Raw genomic sequence first — 11,367 nt, 5'->3', positions numbered from 1 at the left:
TTATTAATATTGTTATTTGTGAAGAAAATCCTCCATCCTGCCCAGTTCCAGAGGGGCGGGGCTTAGCCACAACCTGTCAGGCCACACCTGAACTGATAAAAGGCCTGATGAGGCCCTGCTCCTCTTTTCCATAATCCTTCACAGCTAGTGAGTGTTTTAATTTGATTATGACCCGTTAGAGTAACTTCTGTCTACTGATTGTTTTCATTTGCCTTTTTTTCGCTGTTCAATCATCTGTCAGTCAACTGTTGAAGTGGGAAACTAAGGACAATAAACTGTTGAACGGCTTTCATCTCTGGTCCTCATACTTTAGCTGGTGTGCCAGCAGAAGCTCTAAGCATTATACATTTTCCACAAACGCAAGTTTCTACAATTTGTAAATGTAAGGTTCGAAGAATATGAACTTTCTGACAAAATCCAAAAACTTTCTAATGCTTCGTCAGATATTAAGAGAAGTTCCCTGTTATGTTGTCATCAAGCGCGACTGTAATGGATCACGTGTGTGCATGAATAAGGGTGATTTCGCAAATGTGGGGTTACTGTCTAGAAAAGACAGTTCTGTTTTTGTTCTTTTGCATGAAGCTCTATAGACAGCTTTTATCTTTAGTTGCTATTACATGTGAATAGTTCCGAGACAGAAAAAACATGTTGGTCTCGACTTACCTGACAAAATGTGAGGTGATGTTATAAGTAAATACGCAAATTATGTGTATTAAGTTTAAATTAAGTTTGGATTTCGTAATGCAAGCCTTCCTGACGTCATGCCTGTTTCCTCCCCCCTGTTAGAGGAGAGAGAGAGAGAGAGAGAGAGAGAGAGAGAGAGACAGCCTGTCCTCCCTGCTCCCCTGTCTCGGTCGGACAAGACGGTCCCGGAGCCTCCAGACTGGGATTATAGGAGTGAGAACATGCGGGCTGCAGGGCACCAGCTAGCCGCAGTGCTGGCTCTGTTTGCCGCAGTGTGCGGGTCACACGCGGAGGTGATCGATGACATCCTGAGCAGCCTCTCCAGGGGAGCATCCTTCCTGGAGCGGCAACATGAGCACATCAACCTGGACGGGGTGGTCGGTTTCCTCATGCTGCAGGGTACGTAAACAAGTCCTGTGCCGGGAGACGGGCAGCAGGAAGAGTCTCCTCTCTGCAAACAGACGGGTCAGCTGCACGGAATGTCTGCAGTGTTTTTGCGAAATGGTAGAGCACGATCCTGCTTATCATGGAAAGGTTTGAGGCGAATTATTTATTTAAAAGTTTAAAGAACCAAATAAAAAAACTTAAATAAAATATCTATCTAGTTCTGCTGCATACTTAAATTGTTAAATTCAAAATACCTCTCGTTGCTTTTAAGAGGTTATGTGGTTTGACTCCAACAACACACAGCCTATCAGTGAATTTCTTAAGCTCCAACAGGCCTCTGGGGTCATCAGAACAACTGCCCTGCTCATTGTTTAGGTGGTTACTGAGACTTTGAATAAGTCTTCCTCACATCCAGTGTTTTAAGATCTCATCTCACTCTTTGTTTATCTCAAAAGGCATTTCATTCATTCTTTCTTGCCCTGGTTTGCCTTTATTCTTTAATACTTGTAAGTATAATTACTTTATTAATCCCCTTTAGGGTAAATTACATTAATTCACTCCATTATTTTTTTTTTTACACACACACAGGATATACATTCAGTTGGGGGGAGACGTTAGAGTGACGAAGCTGCCGCGTAGTCAGGCGCCCAGAGGAGTTAGTGGTTCGTTATGTTGCTCAAGGGCACCTTGTCAGCACCCAGGAGGGGAACTGGCTCCTCTTCAGCTACCTCTCCACACTCTGTGCTGGCTGGTCAGTGTGGACTGAGAAACTGCTGCCAACACAAAGTATTTGTTTCCCTTTTTTTAAAAGGGGCTTTATTTACTTAGTTTTGTTTCTGTCTATACTAAATAAGAGTCTTTATGCTATCAGCTCAGCAGGTTGTAGGGACAGCTAAAAACATCAACATGCAGTGATGCAGCTGAAAATAATGGTCTAGGTTCTGGAGGTATTTGTTCACAAAGTGTTGGACACATTAAAGTGTTGACCTGGTGGTGGCGCTACAGGAAAAGTCAGAGGATCACCACAGTTAGGATTCATCATCTGGGCACCATGAACGTCTGTAAATGTCTTCTCTGTGTTGTTTTGTGTCTCAGCTGAACTGAAGGAAGCAGTTCGGACGTGGCCTCACACAGACACGGTCAGCTGGGCTCAGAGAACCTCCGCCGTCGCTCTGGTCAAGCGTCTGGACCAAAGCTTCGACAAGGCCGTCGCTGCCCTGCAGCAGAATGACCCCAAATACTACAGAGGTGAGAGAGGGGGGACTTCATTTCCCACAAATCCATGTGATGTGGTGTGAAAAGCGAAGGAAGTAGGCTACACTAACCCTTTTACTCAAATTGAAAACTCACTTTTACTAAATAAACAAAATCTACTCAACTGTCTCACATGAAAACCTCATTAAAATAACCGGGTGATAAATGTGAATTAGTATTGGTAAAAAGTAACAATGATAAGTCCAACCAATGTCTACATGGTAAATCTTTTATCAACAAGAAGGAAAAATATTTTTTTACTGTTCATGTAGGCTGTAATCCATCGTTTTCCTAACTTTATTTTTGCTTTTGTCCCTTAAAAACAAAACAATATGTCTTTATAAGCCCTCGTCACAGGTTGCATGTCTAAGTTATCAACGTTTGTATTTTGTAGACTTTTCTACAAACTGAGTAGCAAAATGTATTAATTTTTCTCAGCAACCCTAGCGACCCTATATACCCCATATTGTCTATTGTTGGAGATATTGTCTTATTTATATTGTCACAGACTGACGGACAGACGCCACATGCAAGTGTCCCTTTTGGCTATTGACATTTTCTCAAAGCAGAACACAGGACATGAGATTTACACATGAGATGAACTGTAGTATAAAAACATGCTATTTAATTCCAGTTGTTAATAATCATTCATAAATGGTTGATCATCGTTAATAAATGGTTAATACCTTCATGTGAAACTCTTGACAAAATAAGCAGGTCCTGAAAGATGCAGCTGTGATCTTGCAGTGTGACTTCTAGCGACAAACTGCCTCCTGTGGCCGTCTGTACTGCACCTTTGTGAAATCAGAGCCCTGTGGTGTCCTTCTCAGCTTCCTCTCCTGTGTGTCCTGCAGAGTTTGAGCCCCTGCTGTCGTGGAGCTTCTGGTTGATTCCTCAGGAGTGGAGCTCCACAGACCCCAGCCTGGTCTATCCCTCCTCCATGACCACCGAGTGTTACGACGAGCAGCTCAGTGACAAGTGCCTGACCCTGCTGCTGGGAACCTGGTACCAACACACACGCCGTAGCATCACTTTATTTCAGCGCGACAAACACAAGGAGGGAGGGTTTCTGTCTAACAGTCACAGTCGGTGTTTTATGACTTCTTAGTTGCCTAATACTGCAGATCAGAAAATGTTTGTCATTTTGGAAAGCACTGACAAATGACCTGTTTTGCTGAGGTTTGAGGACTTTTTGGGAGTAGTGGTGTGTTCCAGTTCTGTGACTCTGTTTTCATCTCCCAGCGTTTACAGTATTAGTGTGATTCGCTCACTAAAGTCTCTCTAAACAGAGTGCTCTGATCGCCCAGCTGCCAAACTCTGAAAAAGTGTAAATATTGATTTGCTTCTTGCTCTGCCCTCTGATTAGAGGAGCTTTTTGGGGCCATATGCAGCCTGAGAGTAAAAAAACTAACAAACATATACAGTTAATATTATCTAGCTGTTTTCTTTTAACAGAAAATGATTGACAACAAACTTTATGATCAAATAAATGATCTTTATAATAAAAAAAATAATAAATAAATGAAATAAATTTGGGGTTTGGACTTTTGGTCGGACAAAACAGTCAGAAAATGAACCATTTGTGAGGTGGGAAATTACATTTTATACTATTTCCTGACAAACTAGACAAACTGTGATGTCGTTTCAGTGTGAGGGAACTCACCTGTCTGTCTCACCTGTGTGTCTGAGCAGGAAGATGAACGGGACGCCCTGCATCGTCACGAAGCCCTGCCGGGACACCATGACTCGTTTCGGTTGTCCACACTACTCTCTGTCCCACCAGCTGCTCTACTTCATGATCGGCAAAATGGTAACTAAAACACCCAAATTATTCTATTACAGAAAAGCAGGAAACAGATTGCTTGTTAAAAGGGAAGTTAAATATCGTTTGGCCACACTATCATATGGATCTATGTTTTTTTATTAATGATGCAGGCTAAACATGTGAGAAACTTTTCCTGCAGTTGGTTAGAAACTTAATTTTGACATGATGCTTTAAAATCTGTTTGTATGAATACATGCTGAGGGTGAACACCTGCACCTTTTGAACTGACAGCAGATGCTAAGATAAAAAGAGATCAGCAGCATTAATGTGTTTATAAGTTTCTGGGCGGCTCCTGGTTTGTGTTTCCCGCTCAGAGAGGCTGCAGCAACCTGCTGAAAGGCGACACTCGAGAGTCCCGAGTCAACATGACTGAACGGAGCTACGAGAAGATTTTCTGCTCCAACATGATGAAGACCAACCAGGACATCATCAGAGACGGTCTGACCGAACAGACGGTGGACATCTTCATCGAGAACAGTGAGTGTCTTTCTGCTGCGGGCACTGTGGTACGAGTCTGTCCTTTTCTCCACATTTGCCTTTTTTGTAGTTTGTGTTTCAACATGTGTTTTAAAATATGTTTTACTTATTTCAAACTGCATATATTTTGCATATTATTCCTGTCAGGTAAGACACTTGTATCTGAAATGCTTTCAAAACATTGAGAAAATTCGAGTTTAGACAATTTTTCAAGCTTATAAAACCCTTTGGATAATTTGATAGCTATGCCTTGGTTTGTTAAACTGTTGTTAAGGGCTGCAACTAAAGAATATTCTGTTTGTTTAATCTTACAATTATATTCTTGATTAATTAATTAATGGTTTTGTCTATGAAAAGTTAAAAAACAAGTGAAATGGTGCCAATCAAAATGTTCTAGAAACAGAGGTGAAGTCTCATTTTGTCCAAACCCCAAATAAATTCAGTTTCCAATTATCTAAATCTGACAAAAGCAAGAAATCCTCACATTAGAGATTCAAGGTACAAGCTTGTTATTATTATACAGCACAAGGCTGCATAATTAAACTACATTTGTAGCTACACACAAAATAGCCTATAGATTCTGTAAACTGAATATTTTGGCTTTTTTGTTTAAAAAGTGAGTGACACGATTAATTGATTATCAAAATAGTTTAACTTTATGTTGGTCAACAGACTAATCAATTAAGCGACCAATGGTTTTAGCTTTGAAACCAGATATGAAACCTCCTACTTTTAATCATCCCACATTCTTTGTATAAACACTGCCCTATATTTTATTTATATTTTGAGTTTCTCTCTGCTGTGTTAGTTTCTTGCAGGCATTATTCAAGTTTGACCTTTTTCTAACAAATCACGCAAAAGATGTAAAACAAATCAGCCAATCAGACAAAATAATTTTAGCAATAGGCTTTGACTGAAGATATGAAATAGGTGAATCCTTTTTTGATCAAATATTATTAGTCTTTATGGTTCAAACAGGCCACAACAGCTTTAAGTCAATGGTGATGCATGTTTTAGTGTTTGTGACATGTCTGTTTTCTGTTCACTAATTCAACACTTTATTGATTCTCTCTGCCTTCAGGTGTCTTTTTATGAGATATTGATGCTCGTGTAAAACTGCTGAAAGGAGGGAAACTGCTCTGTGAACAAATGTAAATCCTTGCACGGTTGAGTTGCAGCGGGAGTTTCGGCAGAACAGTGTAGAAAACAGAAGGCTAAATGTCCCAGGGACTGACTTAAGTTCCTCTTCTCTTTGTCAACAGTCCTGATTTGTGGATTGTCTGGTTTCTTCGACTTCTACAAAGCTGATTGGCTGCAGCATATCCTCCGGCTGCAGGATGAGGAAGTGGGCTGCTTTGGACGAGACAGTGAGTGTTTGAGCAGCATTATAATAAACCAGTTTTAAAAATACAGTTAAATGTCAAATTTTTTCAAGGGAGCACGGTTGTCAAATTAAACCTAATATCTTAAGTGTTCTCAAAATATCTGACCTGTTTTGTGGACATAAATGAGGCAATTAATAATTAATCAAGCAATTTAAGGCTGTGATTAATACAATTTAAAATATTATTTGTATTTTAGGGGGGATGAAACAAAAGTGCGGAGTGATGGAGAAGAAAGTGAAGAAATTCTAGACAAACTAGTTAGTTTTTACTTTATTATAGCGATAATAAGTTAAGTTTTGATGAATCAGAATAGATCAGAATTAGAATCTCTTATTTTGCTGAGTAGCATATAATCTATGTTCACAAAAGGCCTCTTAAAAGGAAGTTATCCTTGCCTCTCTCTCCTAGTGCTTGCTCTTGGTGGGAATTGTTGGTAAATCTTGTTGGTGAATTGGGGGCTTGTCAAGGCTGGGACATAGCACAATCTGCAGTATTTTCACTGTGTGGTAGTAGTCTAAATAAAGTGAATACTTCTGCCACCACTCTACAGAAAAAGCTTACCAGAACACATTGATTAGAGGGGGAGAACAATAAGTTTGCACTGGGTCTATGATTATAAAGACTTTCCATTAAAACAACCCAAAAATGATTTTACACAACTATCACAGTAAAATGCAAGACAGGGCCTAGTGTAGCAGAAACATCAGATATAATAATGAAACACTGACAGGAACATTTTAATGCATTAGGAGTCCTTTTCATACTTTAGGTAAATAGTAATACAATCTTTACTCAACCAGGTTTTCAAACACCTTAATGCTGCCAGAAACCCACTTTCAGATTTGTAAAACCATTTTTTCCTGTTTGTGAAAACGCTATAAAAAGGATGATTTAGGATATTTACACTTAAGCCCTGGGCCAGATCAAAAACCACTACGGCTAGGGCCCTCAAATATGGACAAGACTGTCCCAGAGAGGCTTAAGAGTCTTTTAAACACCCCCGCACACAGAACATCAGATTTGATGGGAAAACAGGGAAAACAAACTAAAACTAGCACTAACAGAACAGAGTACACAGAAAAATACCGCATATGAATACACATTAAAACAGGCCGACTAAAAATAAGACAACAGACGGACAAGTCTGAAACCCAATACATGACTAAGAAACAAACCAGCAGATAATTAAACTAAAGATATCTGACCAGAACAACTACACAGAACAAGCAGAAGGCAGAACAACAGAGGCAAACTAACAGATAACAAACTGACCAATAAACCAAAAACCTAAATATAAACCTAAACTAAACAGAATGTGAAAAGACTCAACAGGAGAATCCTGAGAACACAGGATGTGTGAACTGTGGAACTCATGGATGCATACATTTAATAACTAAAAAAAGTAATGTGTTAAATGTCAGATTCTTCTCAGGGGAAGTTTGCAGTTTGAATTGAAAGTATCCTATGGAGGTAAATCAGTGCCAAAAACATTGAAAATGGACAGACTAAAAGTCACAAACGGATATTACAACTTGTAAACACATAACACAATCTACAAATAGATTAAAAATCCGCAAACAAAGTTCTCATGATCCGCAAATGTAAAACACGATCTACTAATAGATACAAAATCCTCAAACAGACTCTTCATGATCCACAGATATAAAGCATGATATACAAAAAGATTAAAAATCTACAAATAAACACATCATGATTCACAAATAGAAATCAGTGACTTGTACTTGAAAACCAGAATTTGAATGAATGTAAAGTGATTTGTTTGCAGGTGAATTTCATGTTCTATTTGTAGATTGTGTCACATTTGTATTTTTTGAATTTGAATTTTGCCACTATTTTTTCGCTGTGGTGACAGAACAATGCCATAATTGTTTTAGGATTATATCTATTGGAATCAGCAGGTGCTTGGACATATCCAAAAAATAGTTGCAGATGTATCTAAACTTCTGTCTGGAAGCTTTTTAAAACCAAATTTGCTGTTTAGCACGTCTCCTCAGACATTGCTTTATGCGTTTCCCACAGCTTAAGTAAAGCCAGGTAAGAATCTGCTCTATAATTACGGGAAGAAGTTGGTGTCTGTTAAAATTGTGTCCTCTTACATTTAATCTTTTATGTATGTTCTTTTAATACTATTACTATTATTTTTACTAATATTGTTATGTCTTATAGGTATATATTGTGTATTTTATCGTTACCCTTTCCTTCTCCTATACTCGTTATGTTAGTCCGTCCACATTTACCAGGGTTTAGGTCAGAACTATAGAGATTGTTTTGGTGTTTTTCCCCTCTTGTTGTTCCTCTCCTCTCCTTGAATGTCTATTTAAGGCTGAGAAAGGATCTCTGCTCCCCAAAACATAGAAACCTAGACTGTGTATATGATGATGCATCCCTTTGCTCGGGGCCAGACGCCCGAAGCTGCCCCAGGCAGCAGGTCTCTGGACCAGCTGTATCTGTTTATTCTCTTTTATTAATTATTAATTCTTCAAAGACAAAGTTTTGTTGTAACCCAATTATTTGCTCAATCCCTCACCAGGAACATAATTTCCACGACGGTGTCAAATTTGGTAATATGATTAATTAGCATAAAAAGATAAATTGTGAGCATTAATGCATTGACAGCCCTAATATTTATCCATAAATGAGCAATAAAACGGATCTAAAAATATCAGCATCCTTGTCCTTTTAATCACAGGTGGTGTAAGTACAGGCACTTGTAAGATATTATTACATATTTTTTTCACTTAGGTGTTGACAGCCTGAACCGGACAAAGAGATGAATTAACAGTTGCTATTGTTTTCCCGTTTCTTGTCTCAGAGAGCATCATCTCTCAGATCATTGGAGACGAGCTGCTGGAACAGCTGCAGCCTCACAGGAGAGTGAAGAGGAGGGAGAAAATACTTCCAGGTCAGCTCCAGGACACATCGAATTATTCTGCCGTCACACAGGCTTATTTACTGTGATCTGCTGAGTCATTTATTAAGAGCTCAAACAAGGAGTAGTATCACAGAGCATCATTAGATTTGGGATTACTGCCTGGTATTATCAGTAAAGCTTAGAGCTCTTATCATTTGCCTGGTGCAGCCTGCTCTGAAGGTCGTGGCCGGTAAGAATCGCTGATCTCTGATCGATAGATGATCAGATTCACTTCATGTTCCACGTCAGAAGATAAAAGTATGAATAAATCTCTAAAAACGTTCTCTATACCCTGATGTCATGAGGTAAAAAGGTAGAGATGCAACAATTTTTCTCTCTTTTTCTCCGCAAAATTTATAAAACAGTATCTGTATATTTAAAATCTGTAGAACTTGGTATCATTTTTACGTTACATGAGGACAAGAGCTGTCGGTAGCTCTGACACCTTAAAGGACCTTCAACGTAGACAAGATTCTGTCTTCAGTATGGATCGTGACGTCCGGTCGATACCTGATGTGCTTACAAAGAATTGTATTGTTTCTGGAACTGAACTCCAAGACAAAACATCCCCACAGGAACATTAAAGTACATTTTATTTCTAAGCTTACTGAGCAGAAATAAATATATTGATAATAAAGATGGGTGTTGAGTAGTAGGGTTGGGTATGGTTTAAATTTTATCGTATCTCAGTTCTGGTTCCTTCATCTTAGATCTCCTCAGCGCTCGCTGACTTTCACCCTCTTGCTCCTCTTCCCCTTCATGTCTAAAGTGAAGGGGAAGAGGAGTCCTAGAGGGGGCGTCTCTGGGGACTCGTCTCTAAGAAAACTATTATGTTGAGTCATTTGTAGACATCATTCATTTCCCTTCAGTATAAAAGGTGAACGTCAGCTCACCTGTGTTTTGTGCTGGAGAGCTTGCTACTGTTTGCTATATCTGGGGCGTCATTGTAGCTGGGGGAGCGAGACACCTTGAACACGGTGCGTTCCTTCAGATTCACGCCGTGTTGAAGGAAATGCTTCGTCATGTTGGAGCTGCTTCCTCCCTCGCACCAAACCTCCTTACTGCAGCTGTTGCGTTTTGCTGTGTTCTCTTTTTTTAGTGCAGCTAAGCCAAACTTTGGAGCATTTGCTGCGGACTGGAAACAGAAGGACTCTCTTCTTCATGCTTTGTTGTTGTAACAAATGAGGTGACGTCAGGTCGGCGTAGCAGCTCCTGGCAGATAAGAGACAATTTTACAGACTGTAAAATGCTCACTGCAGTTCAGTCAGGAGCTGAAATATGCAGGAAGTTAGGAAAAGAGGAGCAGAATTGAGATCCTTATCGAATCCGTGGTTCTTGGAAATCAAGAACCGGTTCCATCCGGTTGTCGATACTCATTTCATGTCTGTATCTTGTACTTTTACTTTTGAATCGCAGGTAATTTTACTGCTAATACTGTTGACTTTCATGCGAGTAAAAATCTGAATGCTTGGGAGGGAAAAAAGATGACTGATCATAAAATGCTCCAATACACCCGAGTCAAACTCACTCTTTCCTCCCCCTCTGCCCTTCTCGTCTCCCAGACGGCTGCTCCAGTCACATGACGGCAGTGGCTGTCGGCGCTCTGGGCGGATACCTGAACTACTACCTGGCAGAACAGGACATAACGAAGAGGCCGCTCTCCTGAACTCCCATCCTCACCCTTGTGCGTTCACACAAGCAAAACCGTAGATCCGGTAGCTCTTCACAGCTGGAGAACGACTCTCAACACAAAATGGAAGCAACACTTTTCCCTTTTCCACTTTTTGTTCATTTATCTTCGATGATTATAATGAGGAAAATGCTTTAGACCCGATGTGCTGAATCTGACCTAATGCTATGTATCTAATTAATCCCAAACTAGATGTCCTTTTAAAAGTAGCGATGCTCCAATCCTACAGGAAGCAATCTGAATTCACAGTTCAGCAAACTGGCGTCCGAGGCAGCTCACGTTCCGGTCCACGTGGAGCTGGACACGGTGACTTCAGGCTGCTAGCTGAAGAAATTATAATTTTTTTTCTAAATGAAATTTTGGAGGATTTAGTTTAGAATTTATTGCACTTTCACTTTTCCAGAGTGAGCTGGCTTGTCAGATTTTTCCTTTTGCCGCACAGTTTAAGCTTAACCATTTTTCTGGGGAGTTATGGGCGAAGGGATTAGAGCTGTAACCCCGATGCCGTCCCCTGGTTGGCTGTTATTGTATGAATTTTATGTCAAAACGTTTTAATATTTCTGGCTGCTCTGTGAGGAGAGAGACCTGTCCAGAATTTAGTTTAGGCAAATTGTGATTTGTGACATTGGGCTATAGAAATACAATTTACTTGACTTAACAAGATGTAATGAATTAAAGGAAAATGATTGTACTTTTTGACCTGGTTCTTCTTATTTGCACTTGGCTACATAGA

General features: G+C 39.8%; 1 protein-coding gene across 1 annotated transcript; it reads left to right on the top strand.

The window, feature by feature from the left end:
* The first annotated feature begins 746 nt into the window (after window positions 1-746).
* Window positions 747-11,328, top strand: cunh16orf89 (chromosome unknown C16orf89 homolog). The gene is made up of 8 exons (XM_038707907.1): window positions 747-1,083; window positions 2,167-2,319; window positions 3,180-3,330; window positions 4,018-4,135; window positions 4,465-4,627; window positions 5,890-5,994; window positions 8,846-8,935; window positions 10,507-11,328. Exons 1-8 carry the CDS (start codon window positions 762-764, stop codon window positions 10,608-10,610), a joined length of 1,206 nt encoding a protein of 401 aa, XP_038563835.1. The 5' UTR covers window positions 747-761; the 3' UTR covers window positions 10,611-11,328.
* Window positions 11,329-11,367: the final 39 nt, after the last annotated feature.

Source organism: Micropterus salmoides, unplaced genomic scaffold, assembly GCF_014851395.1.
Source record: "Micropterus salmoides isolate LMB-PRFRI ecotype aquatic unplaced genomic scaffold, ASM1485139v1 Ms_hic_scaffold_10, whole genome shotgun sequence".
Classification (NCBI taxonomy): Eukaryota; Metazoa; Chordata; class Actinopteri; order Centrarchiformes; family Centrarchidae; genus Micropterus; species Micropterus salmoides.
This window is presented reverse-complemented; position numbering and strand designations above follow the sequence as displayed.

Coding starts and splice junctions, on each gene's coding strand:
- cunh16orf89 (XM_038707907.1), top strand. CDS start 762: ATGCCTGTTTCCTCCCCCCTGTTAGAGGAGAGAGAGAGAGAGAGAGAG. Junction 2,320..3,179: donor TGACCCCAAATACTACAGAG/GTGAGAGAGGGG, acceptor TGTGTCCTGCAG/AGTTTGAGCCCCTGCTGTCG. Junction 3,331..4,017: donor ACCCTGCTGCTGGGAACCTG/GTACCAACACAC, acceptor GTGTCTGAGCAG/GAAGATGAACGGGACGCCCT.